This window comes from Candoia aspera, chromosome 10 (assembly GCF_035149785.1).
Source record: "Candoia aspera isolate rCanAsp1 chromosome 10, rCanAsp1.hap2, whole genome shotgun sequence".
NCBI classification, from domain to species: domain Eukaryota; kingdom Metazoa; phylum Chordata; class Lepidosauria; order Squamata; family Boidae; genus Candoia; species Candoia aspera.
Genome location: NC_086162.1, coordinates 26796761 through 26821942, shown reverse-complemented (window position 1 = coordinate 26821942; position 25182 = coordinate 26796761). Strand labels below are relative to the sequence as shown.

At 57.0% G+C, this 25182-nt stretch overlaps 3 protein-coding genes across 4 annotated transcripts in view; 2 read left to right on the top strand and 1 right to left on the bottom strand.

Annotated features, from left to right (window-relative positions):
• Positions 1–9930, bottom strand: part of SPTBN4 (spectrin beta, non-erythrocytic 4) — a 46016-nt gene extending 36086 nt beyond the window's left edge. The window contains exons 1-7 of the mRNA XM_063312523.1: positions 9694–9930; positions 8913–9064; positions 8177–8350; positions 7519–7610; positions 6942–7022; positions 6557–6672; positions 5064–5176 (exon numbers count right to left, since the gene is read on the bottom strand). Of these exons, the coding sequence (XP_063168593.1) occupies positions 5064–5176; positions 6557–6672; positions 6942–7022; positions 7519–7610; positions 8177–8350; positions 8913–9064; positions 9694–9853 (888 nt within the window). The 5' untranslated portion in view covers positions 9854–9930. The remainder of the gene's footprint in view (positions 1–5063; positions 5177–6556; positions 6673–6941; positions 7023–7518; positions 7611–8176; positions 8351–8912; positions 9065–9693) is intronic.
• Positions 9931–14477: 4547 nt separating this feature from the next.
• On the top strand, positions 14478–19134 carry BLVRB (biliverdin reductase B). 2 transcript variants are annotated; one of them, XM_063311930.1, is made up of 5 exons: positions 14478–14770; positions 16868–17029; positions 17112–17201; positions 17761–17892; positions 18491–19134. In XM_063311930.1, the coding sequence occupies exons 1-5, from the start codon at positions 14656–14658 to the stop codon at positions 18592–18594; spliced, it is 603 nt and encodes a 200-aa protein (XP_063168000.1). In that variant the 5' UTR covers positions 14478–14655; the 3' UTR covers positions 18595–19134. The 2 variants fall into 2 exon arrangements, with proteins under 2 accessions (XP_063168000.1, XP_063167999.1); XM_063311929.1 differs by having other exon boundaries at positions 14573–14770; positions 18346–19134.
• A 1661-nt stretch (positions 19135–20795) lies between these two features.
• SERTAD1 (SERTA domain containing 1) lies at positions 20796–24194 on the top strand. The gene is made up of 2 exons (XM_063311708.1): positions 20796–20936; positions 22468–24194. The coding sequence occupies exon 2, from the start codon at positions 22487–22489 to the stop codon at positions 23141–23143; it is 657 nt and encodes a 218-aa protein (XP_063167778.1). The 5' UTR covers positions 20796–20936; positions 22468–22486; the 3' UTR covers positions 23144–24194.
• The last annotated feature ends 988 nt before the right edge of the window (positions 24195–25182 follow it).

Here is a 25182-nt window from a genome sequence, read left to right as displayed (position 1 = left end):
ACATCATGCGACAAGCTGGCCTTGAGGAATCCAAGGCTGGAGTTAAAATCTCTGGAAGAAACATTAACAATCTCAGATATGCAGATGATACCACTTTGATGGCTGAAAGTGAAGAGGAACTGAGGAGCCTTATGATGAAGGTGAAAGAAGAAAGTGCAAAAGCTGGCTTGCAGCTAAACCTCAAAAAAAACCAAGATTATGGCAACCAGCTTGATTGATAACTGGCAAATAGAGGGAGAAAATGTAGAAGCAGTGAAAGACTTTGTATTTCTAGGTGCAAAGATTACTGCAGATGCTGACTGCAGTCAGGAAATCAGAAGACGCTTAATCCTTGGGAGAAGAGCAATGACAAATCTCGATAAAATAGTTAAGAGCAGAGACATCACACTGACAACAAAGGCCCGCATAGTTAAAGCAATTGTGTTCCCCATAGTAACATATGGCTGCGAGAGCTGGACCATAAGGAAGGCTGAGAGAAGGAAGATCGATGCTTTTGAACTGTGGTGTTGGAGGAAAATTCTGAGAGTGCCTTGGACTGCAAGAAGATCAAACCAGTCCATCCTCCAGGAAATAAAGCCAGACTGCTCACTTGAGGGAATGATATTAAAGGCAAAACTGAAATACTTTGGCCACATAATGAGAAGACAGGACACCCTGGAGAAGATGCTGATGCTAGGGAGAGTGGAAGGCAAAAGGAAGAGGGGCCGACCAAAGGCAAGATGGATGGATGATATTCTAGAGGTGACGGACTTGTCCCTGGGGGAGCTGGGGGTGTTGACGACCGACAGGAAGCTCTGGCGTGGGCTGGTCCATGAAGTCACGAAGAGTCGGAAGCGACTAAACGAATAAACAACAACACCCCTCGTGAAAGACATGCTCGCCCACCTGTCCACGGGAAGAGTATTCTCCAAGCTGGACCTTCGCAAGGCGTATTACAGGATCCGAATCAGGGAGGGGGACGAATGGAAAACAGCGTTCAACTGCCCCCTAGGCGCCTTTCAGTACAAGGTGCTGCCATTCGGACTAGCAGGGGCCCCGGGAGTGTTCATGCAGCTCATCAATGAGGTACTGCATGAACACCTGTTCAAAGGAGTACTAGTCTACATAGATGACGTCCTCATCTACACCCAGACGCACGAAGAACACGTAACCCTAGTCAGACAAGTCCTCGAGAAGCTAAGAAGGGCGAAACTCTATGCCAAACCATCAAAGTGCAAATTCCATAAAGCACGCCTAGACTACCTGGGGTACCGAATCTCCGGCGAAGGCATAGAAATGGACCCCGCCAAAGTCGAGGCGGTGGTGAATTGGGAACGCCCACGTAACAGGCGCCAACTCCAAAGCTTCCTCAGCTTCGCAAACTTTTACAGGTCATTCGCACGGGGGTTCGCGGAGATAGCCCTCCCCCTAACAGACCTCCTCAAAACTAAAGGAGTTGGGGACACACGGCGAGCCAAGAACCCAGGGACAGTACTAAATTGGACTCCTGCGTGTCAGACAGCGTTCAACAGACTGAAAGCGCTGTTCACCACAGAGCCAATCCTCGCACATCCGGACCCAGAACAGCCGTTCGTGGTCCAAGCTGACGCCTCAGACTTCACCCTGGGGGCCATACTGCTCCAAAAGGACCCTACAGGAATCCTGAAGCCATGCGCCTACCTGTCGAGGAAATTCTCGGAGACGGAAAGGCGCTGGCACGTATGAGAGAAGGAAGCGTTCGCGGTAAAATCGGCTCTAGAAACATGGAGGCATCTACTGGAAGGAGCCACCCAACCATTCGAGGTCTGGACAGACCACCGGAACCTCGAGGCCCTCCGGACGCCCAGACACCTCAGCCCGAAACAGGTCAGATGGGCCCAATTCTTCAGCCGCTTCAACTTTCAACTGAAGTTCATACCGGGAAAAAAGAACTTCCTGGCTGATGCCCTCTCCCGACTGCCCCAAGACGAAGAGCCCGTTCCAGATATGATTGGGACGGTCCTATCCGCCTCCCAGCTGGGGATGGCTGTGACCACCCGAAGCGGCACTCAGAAACAGCTCAACCCCACGTCTCAACCGACGGCAAGCCAACCAGCGACCAGACGGCGCCACCCGCGACTGCCAGGAGGAATACGCGCGGACCTCACCGCCGCCCTCAAAACCGACCCCTGGCTACTAGCAAACCCCGACAAGGTGACGATGGCACAGGACTTAGCATGGGGTGAAGGCAGAATATATGTCCTGGACTCGCAGCGCCAGGCGATCCTGCGCAGATCACACGACAGCAAACAAGCAGGACACTTCGGGTTTCTAAAGACCCTGCACCTAACACGACGACAATTCTGGTGGCCCGCATTGAGACGGGACGTGAAGGCCTACGTAGCGTCCTGCCCGACATACGCTATGGCCAAACGGGCACCGGGTAAGCCCCCGGGACTCCTACAAACGGTGGCGGAGCCCTCCCGACCATGGGAGGAAATCTCCATGGATTTTATAGTAGATCTACCACCCAGCCAGAAGAAAACAACCATTTGGGTGGTGAAAGACTACTTTTCTAAACAAGCACACTTCATCCCCTGCTCATCAGTCCCGTCCGCCCAGCAACTGGCTAAACTTTTCCTTGTACACGTGTACAGGTTACACGGGTGTCCCGTACGCGTGGTGACCGACAAGGGCACACAATTCACCTCGAAATTCTGGCGGGCTTTCCTAAAACTGATTGGGACCCAACAAGCCCTATCCACGGCCTGGCATCCCCAGACGGACGGAGCCACAGAGATCCTCAATGCCACCCTAGAACAATTCATATGCTCATATACCAATTACCACCAAGACGACTGGGTCGACCTGCTTCCATTTGCAGAAGTCGCATACAATAACGCCGTTCACACGAGTACAGGGAAAACCCCGTTCGAAGTAGTCTCCGGGCGTGAGTTCGTGCCCATACCGGAGCTACCGCAACCCCCGGGACCCCAAGTGGGTGCTAGTGACTGGGGACGGAAGATAGCGGAATCATGGCCAATAATCACAGCAGCGCTGAAGGAAGCACAGTCCGCCTACAAAGAACAGGCCGGCAAGCACCGGCGCCAGCAACCGACATTCCAGGCAAGGGATATGGTCTACCTATCCACCAAATTCATGAAATCACCTCAACCCTCGAAGAAACTGGGGCCTAAGTATATCGGGCCGCTTCGAGTAACACAGATAGTGAACCTGGTGGCAGTACGCCTGGACCTGCCGCACAATCTAAGGAGACTCCACCCGGTATTCCACAGCAGCCTCCTGAAACCAGCAACCACCTCCCGATGGCACCCAAGCACGCCTCTGCCCTCCCCAGTGATGATCGATGGCCAACAACATTTCGAGGTAAAAGAAATACTCGATTCCCGGCGTCAACGGGGCACACTATACTACTTAGTGAAATGGAAACACTTCCCCCACCCAGAATGGGTGGCGGCTCAACACGTCAAGGCACCGGACCTGACCCGAGCATTCCACACGACGTACCCCGACAAACCAAAGGGGCGCCCAGTCGAACCGGCCCCTAGAACACACTTCCCCCCTCGGGCCTCCCCCCCCACCCGTGTCGCCCCCAGGGGAAGGGGCCCCCCAAGCCTGCGACTTGAGTAGACCTCCTCCCCCCTGGGACTCACCCTCCCCCCGCCCTCTCCGGGCCCACTGGGGGGAGAAGATTGGTCATAAGTGCATTGCCAGGGGGCAAATACCCAGGATGCACACATGACAACACGACGAACATCAAAATAAACAAGCAACAAAACAAAAAGATAAGGAACCTACCTGGAGCTGAAAAGCACCCGACCAGGCACGCCTCCTCTCACGACGAACTGAGCAAGAACAAGCAGGGTGTGGTCGAAGCATGTGCACTCGCAGGGTGTGGTCGAGGCATGCGCACTCGGAACACACCCAAAAGATGGAAACGAGGTAGAGGGCGGAGCAAGGGGAGGGGTAAAAGCACTCCGGCGGGAAATACAAAAAAAAAAAAAAAACTTTTGACAGCTCTCCCAGGAAAAACTGGAATGCCGGGGGGGGCTCCCATTCGAAAGGGGGGCAGTATGTCATGAGCACCATTGAGCTGAATGCATCAGCACAACGGCACACATGACAATACCTCGGAAACTAGAGGAAGGGATTTAAAGATAAGCAAAGCACGCACAACAACAGACACAGACCCCGAGGAGAAGGGAACGACCCGGCCAGAAGAACCAGTCATTAGAACACAAAGGGGGAAGAAAGAACGACAAAGACAGGGCAGATCACGAGGCACACCTGAAGCTGTCAGCAGGAACGCAACGGATATCGCCCAGCTGACAGCAATCACCGGCCGGAGGAAGAAAACGATTATGAGCAAAGCCCGGGGCACCAGCAGGGGCCCCGCGACCCCTCACCTACCGGCAACGAAGCATACAGGACGTGGGGGGATGACACAACCCAAGGTGGGGGGGGGCGCTGACCGGCGCGGGCTATTTAAACCCCGCACCGGCGTGCTCCCTTCACTCTCAGCTTTTTCTAGCTATGCACTATGCTGAAATAAACCTGAACCTGCTCTTCCCTGAATCAGTGTCTGTGTTTTACTCAGTAGTAGGCAGCGCATGACAGGCACCACCTCGATACAATGAACTCAGCTTGCCGTGCGGCCTTGGGCACCCCCTTAATTCCTCCACAACAGCAAGCCAGCGCTGTGAATTCCTCCAGGCATGTGCCTGGGGAACTGCTGCCCTTCAGCCAGGCTACCTAGCCCAGGTCCCAGGGTGCGCCATGTGGTCACCCAAGAGGCCTGGGCGGCCCCAACGGCTCCCACCGGAAGCTGGCATCCTTTCTAGAGCAACAAGAGCTCTTACGGAAGCTGGGCAAGGCCCCTTCCTTGTAAGTTGCTGAGCATTCCCTGGACAAGAAGTTAAAATACAGTATACCACCCAGGGAGATGGGGCTTCCTTCCTTCTGCTGCAGCAGCAGCAGGGCCCTGGGCTCAGCCAGGCCCCCGAGTCTCCTGAATGCTCCTCGCCCAGCACGGTGGCAGCAGGGTGGGCAAGGTGCCCCTGAGAGTGCACGTCTGCTGGGTTCACCTTTCCTATCCGTTTCCCCTCCACTGCCAGCGCCTTCATCTTGGAGAAGTAGTGGTAGAAAGAAACCACGTAGGTCAGAACAGACTTCTCGTCGGGATGCTCCACGTTGACATCTGTGCAGAGAGGGAGGGGGGAGGTGAGAAAGACGGAGGCAGAGCAGACAGCCAGGGAGGCCTCGAGGGAGGGGAGATGTGGGGCGGCCAGACTTTTCCTCTCCAACGCAGGCAGGCAAGGGCTCGAGGGGCAGAGCCCAGGCAAGCTCAGACCCTCACTCATTCTGGGGCTCGCTTAGAGATGCTTGGGCATCCACCCGCGGCCACCCCAACCCACCTCACAGGCTGCTGTGGGAAGGAAACTGGGAGGTGGGGAAGCGGGCTTGCCTCTTAGGCTCCTGAGGGGTCGCTGTGCCACAAGTGGGTTCTCGACCGCTACTCTGGGTCGGAGCCTGGTAACGGCCCTCCAGGATCAGCAGGGACAGATCTGCCTATCACCTGACTGCTCCTTCAAGGAAAGGGGACGGGGACGGACGCCTTTTGCACCCAAAGCAGTGGCTCTTCTGCCAAGTGGGATTTGGCCCTCAAAGGACCGGCCACTGGGGGCTGGGGCTCAGTGCCATTCCTGGTGCAAGACCCAGCCGGGAGCAGAGCAAAGGGTGCTTGGGCCTTGCAGGCCATTGCTGTGCCTGCTCCTGGGACTCCGTTCTCACTCTGCCCACGAGGTGGGCCGCCCCTGCCCCACAGCCTGCCCCCCACCTGAGCAAGCCAAGCAGCAGCTGCCAGGCCTCCCCCCAAAAGGGCCATAACCCCCTGGAGAGGTCGCTTCTGGACAAGGCCTTTGAGCCAGCGCACTGAGGGCTGCTGAGCCATGTGGGCAGAGGGGCTCTTGGAGAACAAAGCTCTGGAGTGAGGGAGCGGGAGGAGTCAAAATTGGGGATCCCAGGCAGCCTCAGATTAGAAGGCAAGCCGGGGGGCAGAGTGGTAATCCAGTTCTGGCAAATCGGTAGCCTTCAAGGATCAAAAGGGGCGGGGGCTGTGGGGCACAGGTCGGCAGTGGGCAGGAGAGAAACCTGTTTCTCCACATCGCTCTGGCCAAGAAGCTCCTTCCCAGCTCAGCTCAGTTTAATCTCAGCAAAGAACAGGGCGGTGACCCGGGCAGCCCAACTTGGTGCTCCAGGTTGAGGTTCCTGAGATCACACCTTCCGCTCCCCTGCAACTTCCCAACTTTCAAAGAAATGCCTGGCAAGGGGCACCTGCACCTGTCATGGAATGCCGGTCCTGGCAGAGCTCGTGACCTCAACCCTCTGTCCCCCAGATCACCCGACTGCAGTGCCAAGGATGCTTCACAGGTCAGGGCCACCTCCCGCTCTGGGAAGCCAAGAAGGGGGCTCCTTTCCAGAGGCGCCACGGCCAGGGAAGGACCTGCTCCAGACACCATTGAGCTTTTGCATCCCTCTTTGGCTACTGCGTGCCACTCGGGCTGATTTGGGGCGTTACCCTCCGGGTCCAGCAATTTCGCCAGGCCCAGCTGCTGCTCTGCTGTATTGAAGGCCTGCTGGAGATTGTAGACAGCGTTGGATTTGGTCAACTTCTTGAAATCAATGATATCTGGCCTGGGGAGGAAACAGAAAGCCTCCTGAAGGGCAGGGCCCTATCCAGCATCTAAGCAAGACGGCATTCCAGAGGGCCCTGAGCCTGCCCTTAGCCTGGATCAAAGTATTCCCATGAGAAACCCAGTTTATTCTGCAGCCGGCCACCACTGCATTCCTGGAGATGGCATTCCTGGCCTGCCCATCCCTGGCTGCAGAGAGCAGCCACTGGACAGCAGTCCTTTGCCCTCGACCCATGCACCTCCCCATCACTCTCCATGGAGCCGCCTCACCTGTGCTTGTGAATGAGAGCGCTGAAGGCCAGTCCATCCCGCCAGCTGGTAGTGAAGTTCTGGATGTTAACCTCAGGGTACCTGAAAAGGAGGAGGAGGCTGTCTTGAACCAGGGCAGCCAGCTGTTCTGCAGAAAGGGGCTCTTGCTGTGCCCCCCACCCCCCATGCCAGCAGGCAGCAGCAGCAGTAGCAGCAGGGCCCCAGGGGACATGTCTTCCTCAAACCGCTTCTTCAGAGGCCCTGATGCCGGAAAGGGATTTCTGCCCCCAAAGCAGCCAGGCAGTGAGGAAGAGAGGGAAGTAGCCAGGAAGCTCAAAACTCTTTCACAGCACAGCCTACCTCTCAGGCTGTGGGGAACAAGGTAGCCTTGCACTTTAGGGACCTTTTACCACACTGCTGTTTATTCTCTTGTCTGTAAACTGCCTTTTAATTCATATGGCAGGAGAGGATCTTAAAAAACCCCAAGGAAATAAAATAAACAAGGTGGGTGATCTGGCCATGCCAAGCTAAGGCTTGGTGAGCCCCGGGACTCTGCAGTGGTGCCTGCCCATTGCTAAATCCTGCCCCACGGACTCACCCGGCTGTCTTCATCTGGCACCAGAGCAACAGAGCATCCTTGGCTGAGCGGGTCTCTCGGCTGTCTTCCGTTTCAATTTTAATCACCTGGATCTAGGCGGAGGAAGCTGGGGATGGGTGTCCTTTGGCCATTCTCTATCTAAAGCTCACCTGCATCCAGCCCCCTCAACCCCTGCCCACCCCCCACCCCCACCCCAGCTTTCATTTCCATAGTTGCCTTCCCTGATATGTCCTCTGGAGTCAGGGCTGCAACCAGGAAGGAGCAAGCAGGCATGTGCCCCCAGCACCATGCTGGGGGGGTGCCAAAATGAGTGCTGGGGGGGCACCAAAATGGGCGTGGAATCCATGTTTGCCCCGGGTGACACAGACCCTCGTTGCGGCCCTGTCTGGACTAGAAGACCCAACTCAGTCGGTTCCCCCTGGGCCTCCTTTGCCCGGGATGCCTACAGTTCCCGAAATGATGTTCGCCTGCACAGGCTGCTGTTGCTGCTTCTGGAGAAGTCAGGGACAAGACAGTCTCCAGGATGCTCCAGGCCTCACTTGGATGCCACCAGACCTCCAGTAGCAGATGAGTTGCCAGGGCACAGCCTCACCAGGGGACCCAGCTGCCCAGACCTGGCCCCATGTCCCACCCTGGCAGGGCTGCCCGCTTGCCCTACCTGGAATCTCAGGATGATGGTCCAGATGAGGCCCAGGATCAGGCGGTGGTTGCCATCCACAATGTCATGAGAACCCACGTTCTCCAGGTGGACGCGCTGCTCCTTCAGGAATTGCAGGGCTTTGTCCACGTTTTCCAGGGAGTGGATCCGCATCCTCCCCCGGGTGGGTTTGGGCTGCCACAGAAGCCAACCAAAATATAACTTGTTCCCACCAGGGTACAGTCCAAGCACAATCAGAATTGACAAGTAAAACTAACAACACTGAAAACTGCACAAAAGCAATAAAATCAGGATACACCAAGGTATGTTTCTAAGTCACAGCAAAAAGAACAGTTTCATAGCGATGAAGTCCTAAGCCTACAAACCTGATACCCCTGCCATCTAACTTCGCTTGTGCAACAGATGTACAACAAAACAGCCCTGCCCTCTAACTTTACCAACCACCCTTCTCAACGTCCACTCACAGCCACACGGACAGCAACTGAGGTCCAGGGAACAGCCTGCCCAACACTCCCACCACTCTCCCTTCACTCCCTTCCCTTAGAGAGCTCCCACCTTTGGCTCTGACAGCTGGAAGTCTGAGACTGGAAGTTACACAGCAGAAACCAAGAGGGCTTCTGACTGTCTCAGAAGTGCATCCCCCTCTATAGTGAGTAATGCACATATCTGGCCATGAGAGGCAGCCACCTCATCCATCCTCCATGGAAGTCATCCCATAACTGAGAGGCCCCCCTACCAGTTGCTCTCCAGACAGAACTTCCAGCAGCTTGGTCAGGAGGTATCCATCCCTCAGGTCCATATAGAGGTCACCAATTCGGCAGGAGACCTGGCCCAGGTGGGAGTTGATCCACTTGGTGAAAGTCTTCTTCTGCACTGCATCTCGCTCATCTGGCACAATCCACAGGTGTTAGGCAGATCCCTCTCACCGCAGAGAGCCCACCACCCTTCCCAAGGGCTGGAACTGCAAGGGGCCTCCTCAAGGGCAGGGCTTGGCTTGCGGGCCCTCCTGCCGCCCCCAGCTTTTCATTTCCACTGGCCCAGAATGGTTCTGGGGAAAGGGCCACAGCTGCAGCCACAGGGCGCTTCTCTATCAGATTTTTAAAAAACAGAGTGGCCCCCAGCCCCAGAACTCATCCAACATTACCCTCTCACTCTTCCTGGTGCCTAACCCTTTATTTGCAGAGACAGCTGGAGCCTGCAACCAGGTTCTGGTGGCCATGCTGAGCAGAGATTCATGGGAGCTAAAGTCCAGCAATCCCACAACTCAGCATCAAGCACGCACACCCACAAGCCAAGCCTTGACTCTATCCCTCCCACACCCTCCATGCTTCAGGAAGACCGTGTGCCATTAAAAAGGTTCCTCTAAAACAAAAAACCTCTCCTTTATTTAAAAATTCATTGGTTGCATCATTTCAGAGGGGAAACTCCACCATCCAGCCCCATTTTGCAAGGTATCCTCTCCCCTTCAGACCTCATGATAAGGTGAGCCCTGGACTGAAAGCATGTCCTCAACCTACCAGCGAGTGCCTTGATCCGTGAGCATTCAAAGAGCTTGACAGTGGCTGTGGCCTCCTCCCGAGGCCGGGGATGGGGGTGCTCTGTGCTCTCCCACTGGGTACTGCTGAGTTGTTGCTGGGCCTCCAGGTTATCCAGCTGAACTGGCGTAACATTGGCCATGTTGCTGCTTTCCCAAGAGCCCCACAAAGGGGCAACATGAACCCCCGAAGTTGTGCCAGCCAGTTCACCTGCTGAGTTCAGAAAGAGAGAAAATACAGCTATTTACAAGTGAGCCCCAGGAGAGTAAACATGTTTTGCGATGCCTAGACCTGCCCCAAAGACTGTAGTGAGACTTTACAACTGGGGATTCTATGTGAGGATGCAGGGTGGCTGGCAGGACACCCCTCCCTTGCAACCAGTTCCCAGCGTAGCCAGCCAGGCAAGGCTATGAAGAGACCCAATGCAGGAAAATGCAACAGTCCACACAGCTTGGCACTTAGCCCTTTTCTGCCCTCTGGAGGGGGGAGATGGCCAGAGCTGTGCTAAGTGAGAAGCTAAGAACTGCCTGCCTGGCTCAGTCCAAAGGCCTCTTTGAACCAGCACCCCATTCTCCCAGCGTTCAACCAGAGGATCTGGAAACCCATGGCTGAGCACCAAGGCAGCTCGGCTGCCCTCACTAGCTGGCAGTGCTGAGCTCCAAACGCTTCTGCACACGGAAGCACCACAAAGCCAGAACTTGTCAGACCATTCTGATGATGGGGCATTAGAACGGGCACTCACGGAATGGAAGTCTGCAACACCAGCTGCCAGTCTAGATTCTGGAGGGGAGGCTCCTAAGAGGGTTTGGGAAGTGGGGGTGGAAGGGCAGAGACTGACCCCAATGAAAGCCTCCATCCGTTGAGTGGCAGGCTTGGAATATATAAGTATTGCTGGGGAAGGCAAGGTTGACAGCCTACAGGTACCTTGTGAAAGAGAAGTTACTAGAAGTCATTCTGAAAGCCAAGAGAAGACTCCAAGGAGGCTGATTTAAAGTCTTGAGAGAACCTATCTACAAGTCATTTTAAGTTACGTAACAAAAGTTAACTCATTTTGTTTAAACGTTAGAAAGATGCCTGGGCTGTTCTCAACCTTTCCGACAGTCTATCCAGCCACGTTACCTTATACAGATTAAAAGGAATAGAAAAGCAAAGTATTTCCAAACCTAAGTAGTGGCAGAAAAATCAATAGGTTCTTTAAAACCTCCCTGGATTATCGCAGCTTTGCTTTGATTCTGAAGAAGAAAGGACAGCGAGGATGTGCAGCAGCAAACTAAAAAAATGCTAAGTTGCATTAACAGGGATCATCTTCCTCTGCCTTCCCTGGATTTCCATCCAGCGTTACAGAAGAGGGAGAAACAGTTATCTACAACAGGCATATCTGAATGAACCTCTGTCATGTCCTCAAACTCGGTCAGGCTTCCCACATTCCTCCCTACCCATCCACAAGGCCTTCTGGGGCTCGCAGGGCCAGGCCAGGGCCTGCTGCCAAGACTGTCCCCTCTCCCTCTGTTCTGCCGTGCTCAATTCCTTGTTCACTATCCCAACACCTCCTGACCAAAATGCCTGGACTGCCTTCCCCTGTTGCTTGACTCTCTAGCTCTTCAGTTCCAACACTCTCTGCCCTCAGAGATCTCCTGTGCCCTCAGACGGTTCTGCCCTGCTACCTTGCTGCTCCACCTGCCTCAAAATGCTTTCTGGAATACGTGCATGACGCCACCTCCACAGCCATCATCAAACATCTCCTCAGAACCCCCCATTTCATGAGGCTATAGCCATTTGCTGAAACTGAGATGGTCACTGCCCTCAGCCCTACATGGGACTAAGGCTATTTCATTTTCACCATAATCGCTGGGTTTACCTGTTGCGCTAAACTCCTCCACTTTGCCCTGGTCAGACTGTGTCCACTCTTTAAATGGCAGATGAAGATGCTGGTTCAGAGGAGAGCTGCCAGCGCGCCAAGGGGTCTGAAGACCAAGCCCCCTAAGGAACAGTTAAAGGTGCTGGGCATGGGTGTGCTTTGCGTGCAAAACAGAAGACTGAGGGCAGACATCAGAGCAGCCTATGACCATTTCCTGGGCAGTTATATATGGGTCAGGCTGCCTTTGGAGGTACGTCAGCCACAGTTCTTCATTCATGTTCTTCATTCACACGGACTCCCTAAAGTCTGAAATGGCTACCTTGAAGGCACTCTGGCAAAATCCTGAGACTGCTGAGGAAGATCTGGCCAGGGAGGGGGCAGAACCCCCTTCTTCATCCACACCTCTGGCAGAGTCATGCCACCAAAAAAGTCGGAGGAAAGGACTGAGCCAGGGGTCAGCAGGGCACCTCTTCCCCAAAGGCCAGACCTTCCCTCCTGCCACTAGAGGGGGCAAAGCCCTCCAGCAGCCTGGGGCAGGGCTTACAGCCTCAGGTCCGTGGCCACAGATCCTGCTGGAATAACCCTCCCCATATTTAAGACAAGGTACTTCTCCATGCTCAGTGAGTTTTCAGATTGTTTTAGGAGCCCTGGGTGCCTGGGCGTCTTAATGAGCCATCTGATGTTGCAGCTCAAAGGATAGGGCTGCCCCAGGGGACTCACTGGAGTCACAAGCCGCTGCAGGGGCCGGGAAGGTGATGCTGGTCATGTGTGAAGCAGCTCCTTAGCCTTCTTTGATGACATGCAGCTGCAGCACATGGGCTGAGGGCACCACATGACAGCGAGCCAGGTAGACTCACTTGCTCCTCCCCAGTAACAGCCCCAAACCACCAGGATAGGGGTGGGGGAGGGCTCCTGGGGGAACTTCCCTGCTCAGCAGACAGCCAGGGTCCTCTCTAGGGAGCAACAGCTCCATTCATCCAATTATCGATGCCCATCACCTCCCTAATAATACTTGCTCACCCCTTTGGATATCCCAAATCCACCCAACAGCACAAATATTGTGAGGTTTTGGAATCTGAAGCATAGCAAAGTGAAAGGAGTGGTGCTGTTTCATCAGGCCCCACAGAAGGGAAGGAACCCGGGTCCCTGGGCCTTGCTTGGTACACAAGGGCAGTGGGGACCGTTTCCTTGGGTGAAGGGCCTGCATGACACCCCCCCCCCCCCACACACACACCATTTGAGGCCTCCTTCCTCCTTTCCTGACTGGGGCAGGAGCCAGCCCAGGGCTCAGTCGGCAGGCTCCTCCTGCCACCTCAGCAGCCTCCAGAGGTTGCAGAGGGTCCTGCCCCACCGAGGCCACCCAGGCAAGAGCGACCTTTCTGCTCCTTGCTTCCCGGGGAATGCGGCGACTTTTTACTGCGTGGGCCGCCTGGCCCCCAAGGGCTCCTTCTCCGAGCGTGCCAGAGCTGGGGGGGGGCGTCCGCTGTGCGCCCCCGACTCCCGGCCTGTTCTCTCGCCTCCAGAGAGGCACTGCAGCGCCTGCTCGCCTCGCTCCCGTTCCTAGTCGTGTCGTCAGCCCCTCAGAGTCCGATGGGCGTCCCTCGGGCCTCCTCCCGGGAGAACAGCCGCGGCCTGGCCAACCTCACCTGCGCACCAGCAACTTGCGAGGCTCGTCCCTCCCCGCCGCCCGCAGCAGCAGCAGCAGCAGCAGCAGCAGCCCGGCGGCCTCGCCCGCGCGCCGGGCGGGATGCTGGCGGGAGCTCTCGCCAATGGTCGCAGGAGCAGAGCAGAGCAGAGCACAGCAGTCCGGCAGTGCCCGGCGCAGCGTCGCTATGCCAGTCTCGCTATCGCCGTCCTGGTCGAGCAGCCAATCCCGGAGCGCCGATCAGTCCCTCCCAGAAAGCCGAAGAGAGCCCCCCTCCCGCGGCCGCCGCGGCCGTTGCAAGGACCGCTTTTCAGGAGCTGCAGCGGCCCTTCTTCCTCCCGGCGCTCAGCAGCCACGGGGCGAAAATGTCCGGCAACCCGCGCCGCCCGGAGAGATGCCCGGGAGGGGTTCCCAGCAGCCGGCGGGGGGCGGAGGGTCACCTTGGACCCGTCCTTGGCCTGCTCCCGCCCGGTCCCCGGGCTTCTTGCCGCGAGCAGCGGCTGCTGGTTGGAGCGAGGGCGATCACAGTGCTGCCTCCCGCGGCTGCGAGCCCCGAGGCGTAGCTCGAGGCGTAGCTCGAGGGAAGGGGTGCGGGGCTGCGGCGGAAGGAACCGGAGCAGCGCAGCAGCTGGGATGACAAGGCGCGAGCGAGGCGGCGGCGGCTGCTCTCGCCAAGGCTGACCGAATCACGGCAAAACGGAGTAAGCCGCGATTAAGTGAACCTGCATGGCTGAACGCGGCGAACCGGCCGCCCGCACGCTTGGGCGATGCTGCAGAGGCCCAGCCCCGCGGGGACGGGAGAGCTGCGAGGGAACGGCTCGCCCGAGAGAAGTAGAGCCCTGCAGCCTCTATCCGATGGGTCGACTCCCCTTCCCGGTACTGCGGCGCAGGGCCCCTCCTCCATTCCTTCCTCAATTTAGCTGCCGTACCGCGCGCTCCTCCCGTTCCCCCGAACAGCCACCCTGAAGGTAAGCGGGCCGGGAGGGAGTTCCCAGGGAGGCTCCCGAGCTGAGGGACTCGGACCGTCTCCCGCTGCCCGTCCGCCGCCTGCGCCGCTCCCGACCCCTTCGAGTCAGGCGGGAGAGCCGGCGCGCGGGAGAGCGGCCACCCGCTTCCCTCGGGCGCTGCTGCCGGGCGCTGGGGGCCGGCGGGCTGCTCTTCCGGGCGCCGGAGGAAAGGCGGGCGCACGTGCGGGCAGCGGGGCCGGAGGGCGGAGGAGGCGCGCTTTGGTTGCTCGTTCCGCTGCGGCGACCAGCGAGCGCCCGGGGGCTTGAGCCGCCGGCCCTCCGCTGCGGCTCGCGGCACGCGCTTTCAGCTGGGCGAACCGAAGCCGCGAGGCGCCGCCCCCGCTGGGCCTGCCTCCCCGGGCGGAGCTCCAGGCGGAAGAGCTTGCTTTGGCCCTGGGCTGGAGCGGCGAGTGGGCGGCGGCGGCGGCAGCGGCATGGAGGGAAGCCGCGAGCCTTGGGGCCGGGCTGCCGCAGCCTGCAAGAGAATCGCCATCTTCGGCGCCACCGGCATGACGGGCCTGGCCACCCTGGCGCAAGCCCTCGAGGCGGGTGAGGGCAGGGCGCGTCGGCCTGGGGCAGAGCAGGCGGGGATCGCGAAGGGGCGCGCTGTCGCCCCCGTGTGCGAAAGAACGCGGCGGGGACGCGCTCCGGCCTCGGAGGCTGCGCCAGCCCGGAGAAGCGGGCTGGCTCACACGGGGGGGGGGGGGGGGGGGGGGCGGGCCGCCGGCGGAGGAAGGGCTGTCACCGGGGGCTGCTGCGCTCAGGATCTTTCCTCGCCTTGTCAGCCCCTGCGAAGCAGGTTTGGGCAGGTAAAGTGCTTCTGGTAGGGGGCGATTTCCCCGGCTGGAGCGGGAACTCGAAATTAACAAACCGCGGTTGCGCTAGTGCTGCGTCTGAGCCCATAATCCATAGCGTGGCTTCAGGGACGCTCCGGTTCTGGGAGCTCCCCCAGACAGGCAGGCAGTGCAAAGTATTCAACACCCCAGCCCGCCACCCCCGGGGCTTGGTTTAGCAGGTGGTGCCGGCAGACCCTGAACACGCAGCCGTGGCACTGTGGCATTGAGCCCCTGTTTCAGGTGCTTGGCAAGCTGAAGCGACCAGGGCAGGGCGCTGGGGAACACAACGCCGCCGGTATCACCAGCCACCAGTGGTTGCTGCATGTGGTCTCCACCCTGCTCAGCTCTGCCTGCCTTGTGCGCTGTGGTGATAAGGGGGAGAAGGCCCTGATGGGAGTATCAGGGGGGTCCCGCGCTGCAGGGAGGGTGTGTGGAGAGGCTGTGGCTTCTTTGGAGGCGAGCCGGTTCCAATGGCTGCTCCAGCCCTCCTGGATTTCCTCCAGCCAAAGGCAGGCAAGTGGGCCGTCTGCCTCTGCTGGGGAGGTTGAACTGCTTATTGCCAGTGTCCCCCCCCACACACACACTTTGTGCAAAACAGACACCGGAGGGGCCTCCGGGCAAAACTTGCTGAACCTGATGTTCCAGTTAAGGAAGACTCTGGCAGAAGAGGTGCAGCGTGGCCCTCGGGATGGGTTTCCTGGGTGGCGAGGTCTGTGGCAGTGACTGCAACTGTGGAGGAGCTGGAGGCTTCTGGTCCTGCCAACACAGGTGGGGACGGTCCTGGCCTAGCCAACTGAATTGGCCAGTTGGCCCTTCCCTGCCTCGTGCTCCCCCCTTCCCCACATCCGGGCTCCCCCTTTGCCAGTGCAGCCTCTTGTGAGTTCTGCTCCAGTGGGCATCCTCTTTCTGACCATAGGATTAGGCCCGGACATCTTGGCTTCTTTTGAGTTTCAACATTACAATTATAGTGGTCCTTTAGCTCAGCTGCTGCGAAACCACAGAAAGGAGGGTCAACCTTTTCTTTAATACCACACGGTGCCTCAGATTATGTTTAAGTGGGGCTGAGCTGCCTGGAGAGGGTTGGACCTGAGCTGTCAGACTCAGCACAGAGGCAGGAAAAATGCCAGAATTGCCCAACATAGGCAGGTTGCTTTTCAAAAGAGAAATGCCTCAACAGGAAGGGGATTATTTGAAAGTCCATTAGAAGGGCCCAGAACATATAAAATAGTTCCTAAAGAATGCTGGTATGGTTGAATCAAAGAAGGCTTTGGAGGTGAATGACCTACAAAATGTTTTACCACACAAAAACTTGTAAGAGCAGAAAATTCTGCCAGGCTAAATATACAACAGATTTAGTGTTTCCCCTGTACTTTATTTCTTAACTATATGAATGAGCCAAGAAAAAAAATGACTAAAGTTATTTTAAAAAGAAAACAAAGCATTTACTGCTGAACAGGCCTGAGGGGACAATTAGGTGTCCAAGGGTGAAAGAGCAGAGGACTCTTCCAGAAAGAGGGTCGGCGAACAAAACAGGCGCCCTCGACCTGGCCTTCGGTCTGTAGAAGTGGGGGAGGAGCTGCTTCTTGGGCAGAAGGATGGGAGGAGGAAGAGAAGGGGGTGGCGAGGGCAGAGGGGAGAATACCCTCTCCTGAAGCCCCCCCCCCCACCTTTGCTCTTGCCAACCCACTTGAGGACAAAGGGCAGGAGCTCTTTCTCGGCGGCCGGCCTGCTCCGGGGCTTGCTCTGGGGGAAGGAGTCCTGGCTGTCCCTTTCTGCTCCTTGACCAGTGTCTTTCTCTTCCCCTCGTCAGGCTACCAGGTGACGGTGCTGGTGCGGGACCCCGTCCGGCTGCCCCCAGAGCTCCAGCCGGCGCAAGTGGTGGTCGGAGATGTCCTGAACTGGGCAGATGTTGATCGAGCAGTGAATGGGCAGGACGCTGTGATCATCATCTTGGGCACCCGCAATGACCTCAGTAGGAGTGGTTGCGCTTCCTCCCCAGCCCCACCCCTGCTCCGTGGCTTTCAGCTCACATGGGTTCTCTTTTCCACCCTCAGGTCCCACAACGATGATGTCCGAAGGCACCCGAAACATTGTTGCAGCCATGAAGTCCCGTGGCATCCGCAAAGTGGTGGTGTGTCTCTCAGGTAGGGGTCTCCTCGCAAAGCACAGATTCATTGTTCCCCGTCTCCAGCTGAGCGGGCCAGAAAGCTCCCAGTCGCTGCCTGAGGGCCCCGGGTTTCCTTGGAAAGAGGAACTGGAGCCTCTGGGCCTTAGAGCCTGGAGAGGAAGTTCCACCGAGCGAGCAGTTTGAGGTGCTGCAGGTTGAAAGAAGGTCGAAGTAAGTGGGATGGTTGGCATCAGCCTCTGCTCTTGCCAGACCGCGTAGGGGATGAGGCCCAGTGGTCTGGAGCTGGATTGCCATGAGCCCAGCGGTCAAGAGGACGGCTTGAGCGGCCAGGACCCCTGCAGGAGGGTCTCCTCTGCACCCCCTCCCTGGTCCCCAAAGCCCTTTTCTTGCTGCCGCGGCAGGCTTGGCATATCCCAGGGGGCTGAGTCTAGATCCCCGTGCTCAGGTACAGGCGTGCTCTCCCCGCCCTTTTGCGCAAAGAAGCGTGAGGAGCCCCTGACCTGGCCCTGGGCTGCTCCTGCAAGGGAGACTCAGGCATCACAGTGAGGTGTTTCTCTCCGGGGTTTTGCTCGTAGCTTTCCTGATGTGGGGCCTGGGCAAAGTTCCTGCCAAGCTGCGGCCAGTGACAGAAGACCACATCCGGATGCAGCAGATCCTGAAAGAGTCAGGACTGGACTGTGTCTATGTCATGCCACCCCACATTGCAGGTGTGCCTCAGGGAGTGATCTGGGCCTGCTGCAACTACCAGGTCCATCTTGGGCGCAGGGAGGGTTGGAGACTGTGGAGGTAGCCAGCAGCATATTCCGTGCACAAAAACTCATTTTCCTGAGCAGGATAAACAGAACCCCTTAATGTGGGCTACATTAAGAGCAGGTTTGGTTGAAATGCCTCTTAAATGAGCAGCAGCAGCAGCAGCAGCAGCAGCAGCAGCAGCTCCTCCTCCTCCTCCTCGGCAGCATGTTAGGCCAGCTTCTCACACTGTGGCTGGTTTGGTTTCAGCTGGGTGTGATATGGGAACTGCCATTGTGGTTTATTCCAGAAATCAGGATTAAACAAGCTGTGGCTGAGCCAGGCATTAGAGTTCTCCCTGCATAGTTGGCCCAGCTTTGCTTTGCTGTGTGGCTCCTGGCGATGACATCAGGGCTCTCTTCCTCCTGCAGGTGACCAGCCCCTCACTGGCGACTACACCATAACTGTGAATACCTCAAGTGGCGCCCGAGTCATCTCCAAGCATGACCTGGGGCACTTCTTTCTCAAGTGCCTGACCACATCTGAGTATGATGGGAAAAATGTCTATCTCTCCAGGCATTATCCAAAGGAATGAGCCCCATGGCCCAGCCATCCCCTCCTCCAGAAGGCTGGAAATCGCTGTCTCGGATGCATCTACCCCCCACCTCTTGTGCTACTGAGTGCCTTCCTCCCCATCCCAGGAAATCCAGGAGGGCAGCAGATCCCCCATGCTCCCTACATCAGGCAGATAGGCTGCAAACCGTCCCTGTGTGTTGACGCTCTCCTGTTTACAAACGCAGCTGATGTGCTCTGCCCCGTGTGTGTGTGCACGCACACGCGCCACAGTTCTGGTCTGCAGCTTCCTCCCCATGACAGAAAGGAATCTTTGGGCAGCAGAGATTTTTGCTGTAATCCCAGGAAAGCCTTTACACAGAATCAAACAAGTGGAACTCATTAGCCAAGCCCTTTCTATCAGCAGAGAGGAGGTATGATGCAGAAATCATTTTGAAAATGATGTATCTACCTAGAAAGTGGCTAATGAATAAATCTATTTGAAGTACTAAAAGGTTGGAATGGAAGTAACTAAATATCTCCATACTGATGTTATCCTTTCTCCTCTGTTGCTGAGACACCTTGATTCGTTTTGATTCTTGCAAAGTTCTATCTTGAAAGCATACGAAGCATAAGCAGCTAATCAAATAAATATTTATCTATTGGGATGGTAATGTTGTTATCTGGCTCCAGTTAAGAATTGACTTGGAAAGAGTTTTCAGTAATGCATTATACTGAACAATTTATTTCATGTGTTGTGCTTAAAAGACAGTAAGACAGACTGCAATCGGAGTGTGTTGCGTGCTTTCTGCTAGCAGCACAAAGATGGGTCACCCGTCTCCCCTGCTCTCAGGCTGCCGCACACTGCCTGGCCACTGTCGCACAGTGGGGCTTACTGGCCCTGTGATGCCCTGTGATGCCCAAGGGTAAAGGGAACAGAAATGGATGTGCTTTTGGTGGCCACACCGGAGGTCTGGGGCAGTAACTCCTGCTTTTCAGGCAGGGAAGTGTGAACAACCAGGATTTTATGAATAGTAAAATAGCAGGTTGAGCTATCAAGTCGAAGTACACAAGTCATGACTCAGGTTTTATTGCTAACAACAGAGGCTCTGTTCTTGACATAAGAATGCATCGAGTCGTAGTCACTATGATGCAATTAAAGATTGTTATGACTTTTCTTTTTTAACCGTGTGGCACAGCAGTTCAGTGTTCATGCTGCTTTTTTCTTGCTGGGAAATCCTTGTGAGGTCCAGCAGCCAGATGTGTAGACCATTTAGCCGTGACAAGTCATGTTGCCCGGGGTGCACCGCGAGGAGGCTAGCCTACCTTGCACCGAGTTGGGCTGAGAGAGGGACTGGCCCAGGGTCACCCAGCCGGCCTTCGTGCCTAAGGTGGGACTAGAACTCTGTCTCCTGGTTTCTAGCCCAGCACCTCCACCACTAGACCAAACTGGCTCTCTGTTATGACTATGATTTATTGCATAAGCCATAGTTGGGATTCATATAACATTAGAGTCAGTTTGGTGTGGTGGTGAAGGTGCTGGGCTGGAAACGGAGACGGTGACTTCTAGGCCTCCCTCTGGCTGGAAAGCCGGCTGGGTGACTTTGGGCCAGTCCCTCTCTCCTAGCCCAGCCCACCCTACAGGGTTGTTGTGGGGAAAATAGGCCAGAATGTTAGGTGGGTTCACCGCCTTGAGTAGACCAAATACTATGAACGAGGCGGGATGCTTTTTAAACCCTCGCCTAACGCTTCTTCCGGGCCCACCGTTCCCGAGGGGCCCAAGCAGCACAGCTTCCTCCCGGTTTGGGTCCACGAGACCCGACGGCCCGGCCCGCCCGCGTCACCCGGGGAGCTCCCCCGCGGAGGGGGCGAGGCGTCTTTTTCCCGCGGGAGGCAGGCTGGGGGCCCGGCCCTGCCCCAGCCCCAGCCTTCCCGTCCTCCACCGGGAGACGACCGACGTCGCTCGCGTAAAGAACGGGGTTTCATTCGGGGAACGGCCACGAGGGGCGCTCCAGACTCGGAACGGGCGTCGCGGGCAAGAGATCCACTGCGGGCGAAAGGAGCGACCGCCCTCAGAGGCAGCGCCGCACCCCGACCAGCCGAGGGCGCCCTCCCCGCCCTGGCAGCCCAAGCGCCCGCGGCCCCGGCCGCCCTTTCCCCCGCGCGCCCCCTGCCGGCGGACTCCGCCCGCTCCCACGCCCAGCCACCCAGCGCGCGGGGCGTGGCCTCGCGGGTTTGTTCGGTCGGGCGCCGTTCCCTTCCTTGCGCCCGCCCACTCTATGGAGATAAGGCGTTCGTGCGAGCGCTCCCATTGGCCGCCGCAGCCTTCCTCCGCCCATACCGGGCGCCCGGAGCGTCCTCCACTCGCCGAACCGGAGAGATTCGCCCGGAGGGCCGAGGGAGGTATGTTGGCTGCCGATTGGCTGCGCGCCGGCTTCCCGATCCCGCTGATTGGCCTCTGAGGAGCAGGGTAGGTGAAGCCGGGGGTCCCGGGGTCCCTCGGCGGGCTCGGGCTCGCGCGGCGGCCCGGAGTTCGGCGGCGCGGCCCACGGGCTCTGCCGGCTCGGGACGCGAGGAGGGCACGGCTCGGGAGGCGCCGGCTGCCGCTGGCGTGAGTCACCCTCCGCTTTGCGCCGCCCGCCCGCTGGCCGAGGAGCGGACGGGAAGGGAAGGGAAGGGAAAGGAAGGGAAGGGAAGGGAAGGCGCCTCCGCCTCCGGCCGCGCGCAACCGGGCTGGGGATCGCCGCGGCGCCCGTCCCTGCGTGCTTCTCCCCAACGTCCCGAGCGCGGAGCCCCTTTCGAGCCGCCGTTGCGGCGGAACCGGACCGGTCGGGCGCCGCGGGAGGGGAAGCGCTTGGCTGCAGTGCCGATGTCTCGGCGCGCTGGAGGCGGCTCCGATTCCGGCTTCCCTCCCGAGGGGCTTTTCAAGCCTGCGCCCACTGCCGTCCCCGTTGCCTGGCCGGGTGAGGGTCAGCATCCGCTTAGTCCGACTTCGCTGGTGTCACGCTGGTCGGCCAAGCTTCGCCAAGCAGCCCGGCAGCAGTGTGAGAACTGACTCGGTTCCCAAAACACGAACCACCCGGAAATCTAGCTGAAGTAAACACGAGCCTGGCCTGGGGGAAAGTAGCAGCGAGGAGGAGGAGCTAAGACTGAGCTGAAATGCCCAAACCACTTGGAGTATCACCCCCATCATGCCTCCGCCTTTGGGAACAAGGGAACTGACCCCCAGCACATCTGGAAAGCAGGGGATGACTGGCCACACAGGCCAGCTCCCCTGATACCCAGCAGGACTGTGCCGGGAGGCAGGCACCTCTGCTCGCGGCTGAGATGCTGCCTGAGTGCCAGCTGTAATGGGGAGTGGGGATGTGGCCGTGGAACTGACCTGTTGTGTGAACCAGGCTGCCAGCTGAAGAGAGAATGCAAGCTACATGTCTGCGCAGAGCAGGTTGTTTGAATAACTGCCTTGGATGGGAAGAGGCCTCTGAGAGAAAGCTGTCTTTCCACAGTGCTGCAATCAAAAGGCCACAGACTGCATCTTTGCTGCCATTTGGAGCTGGTTTCAAGCTTCTGGAGGCACAGTTCCCACTCCAGATGGCAGCCCGTGTAGGATGGGATGTCGCAGTAAGGCCAAGACTGACTCAAGAGGTGCCCAGAGATCAGAGAGGAGCCTTGAGGCTCCTCAGCCTAGAGTAGGGAGGTGACCTTGAAAAGGGATGCAGAAATGGCTAAGTAAGTGACCACTCAGTCCTGGGAAAGAGGAACGAGTGAGAAAGAAGCTGAAATTCACCTTGCCTTGAGTCTTTGGCTATGAGGGGGGCAGAGGGGTACCCCAGCAGGCTTTCAAGGCTCTGTGACGATACTCTGCCACAGTGAAGTGGCCTTCCTGAAGTCCTCGCTCTGATCTGGCCTACTTCAAAGGGCAGCCTGCTCTCTTGGACCCCCTGCCCAGGACCTGGCTGGGGTTGGCATCTCTGACTCGCTCTGCTTCTGTTCTTTTCCAGAAATCGGCTGAGGAGAGGCATGAAGCGAAAGCGGAGTGAGGAGGCGGCTGAACCGGCTGCAGCCACACCATGCGGCTCTCTCTTTCGCCTGTCTGTCTCCAAGCTTCACCGAAGCCTACAGCATGGTGAGCCCAGCCTCCGGCACCTGGTGCTGGTGGCCAACACTCTCCGCCGCTTCCAGGGTGAGGTGCAGCCCGTACCTGCCCCTGTTCTCCAGGCCACCTTGGGCCAGGAGGACCCTTCTCCTGAGGGCAGCTCCATCTCCCTGCCCAGCGCCCTGGTCTGCGCCCTGTCAGAGCCCAGCTGGACGCCGCTGTCACCGCCTTCCCTCTCCCCGCGCGTGGACGGGCTCCTCCTCTCCAGCGTAGACTCATCTGCCTTCCCCACCTTTTTGGACAACTCAAGCGACATTACGCAGCCCAGAGGGCCCCAGCTGTGTTTGTTCGGCCCTGAGGCTGGTACCCTGGAGCTTCCGAGCCCTGGTGGCTACCTTCCGGAAGATGGCCTGGAGGGCGTCTTTGAAGGTATTGACACCTCCACGTACGACTGCGATCTGTGGCTGCCCACCAGCCTCCCCAACTTCAAAGAGGCCTTCTGCTCACCGGGAGAGCAGAGGCCAGATCTGGCAGGCCTTGGCAGTCTCATGGATGTACTTGTGGGGGTACAGGAGCTATGAGGGCACTGATCAAAGTAAATTGTAGTCCCAGTGTGGAAATGGGGGTTGACAGTCCCAGAGAAGGAGCCGTTGCCATAGAGAACAAAGTGTCCATGACATCTTCTATAGAACTGTTTCCGAACTCCTCACGTGGCTACCTCTTTGGAAACTTTCTCAAAAGAAAACTGACCAGCTTGAAATAGGTTGGATCCTATACTTGCCGTCTTCAGGTTCAGTAACGATCTAGGACAAACAGTTGTCTGCTGTGGCAAAGCTCTGCAATGGCTTTTTAGAAACTGTTCTGGAGTTCTGCTGGGATCTTTTTACTTGTGCAAAGGGCTAGATTTGTCTGGGTTGGAGGGCAGGGATCTTCTGGAATGGCTGGGATATGCTAGGCCTTTGAGTCTTAAGACCAGATGCCAGCTTTTGAGAGAGAGCACCCACCTGGTTGGCCCCTCATCTCCTCTGGAATGGTACACCTGTGTTCTCCCTCCCCCAGTGAACCCTTCTGAGCTGCCTAGGCGAGGGGCGTTCACTGGGCTGGGCCTCTTTATGCGAGTAGACAGGAACTGCTCCTGGGGGTTGGGCAGTCAGCTGCGGTGAGACTGAGAAGGTAATTTATTATATGAGCATCAAGTACTAGAAAAGATGAAAACGCAGCATCCTGTTAAATTGCCTTGAAAGGATTCAACTCTATGTTGGAATTGAATGTATTCTGTCTGTCCAAGAGCCAGGGATGGAAAGGTCCATGCAGACTGCAAATTCTGAATCGGTTTGGGGCTGATTTAAGGTTAAGAATGTAGAACTATATTGGATTGGACCAAAGGGGCCCATCCAGTCCAACATTTTTTCTTCCACAGTGACAAGCCAACTATGAATGCAGAAAGCATGCTCTGGTTTCTGCTATCCTCTGGCTGATAGTCCTGCTGCTCATGGAGATTCCAAGTTGCTTCTTTTCCAAAAATTGGTGTTATAAATCCACCTTTAAATTGTCTAAGCAATGGCTGTTCTCAACCCTTGCAGTGGAATTCATGGTTGTTGGATTTGAACAATACATTAAACCATGTTCTGGTTTATTGACTGAACTACAGAAGGTCGCACAAAGCCAGCTTGTCCCATTTTATCTTGCTCTGTGAATCGGGCTGATATTATGCATGGTGCAAAGAAGGTGGAGGGGCTTTCCCCCTCCCCTCTCCTCTCCTGAATCCTTCTCCAAGGGGTTCCTAACCCACTTTTGCAGTATTCCTTGGCCCTTGTTTGCAAGTTACAGACCTCTGCATTTACATCTAAAGGTATACTAAGACTGACCCCAAACCACTTTTAAAGGCTTCTGTTTTTTGCCTAAAAAAATTAACTTTCCATATTCTATGTGGGCTGCCAAGAGTCATTTGATTGTGGCAGAAGTTTGTTTGATAAATAAATTAATAAAGGAAAAGGAAAGAGTGAAAACCTGACGAAGAGGAGAGTAGGGCAGAATCCACACCGCTTGGTTCTCAGTGTGTGACTGCAAGGGGAAGTTTTCCCATCTCAGCCCCACTGCCATAAGCAAACACACAGACACATCTTGCTCCCCGGAGTCGCATAGCCCAGTGCACTCCAAGATGCGTCCCAAGGATGTTTTCCAGCAGGGCGGGCTCTTTGGGTGCCTGGGAGCTACGGCTCAAATGACGCGCCAGGCCAGCAGGGAGCAGGAACAGCATGTTGGCCCACCCTCTCCGAAGAGGCTCAGCTTCCACTCCAGGAGTCTTCTGCAGCCCTGTGGGGTGCACGTGTGGCTGAGATGCGCTGGAAGCCCAGGCAGAGCTACGCAGACCCTGGAAGTCAAATTCTTCCTAGCTTCTGGGTCTGCCCAGCAGCCAGTGGAGGCTGCTCTCAGGGCTCTGTTGATGCCAGATGCTCCAAATTAGAGCTCAGCTGCCCTCCACCCAAACTAGGAGGTCTCCATAAGGAAATGGCGAGCAATGAAGCAAGAGCTGCAACTGGTGGCGGTGGGCCTGGGCCTGGGCTCAGCCCAGCTAACGTGGGCAAAAAGGCCCCCAATGCATGGACCCCCCTTGCAG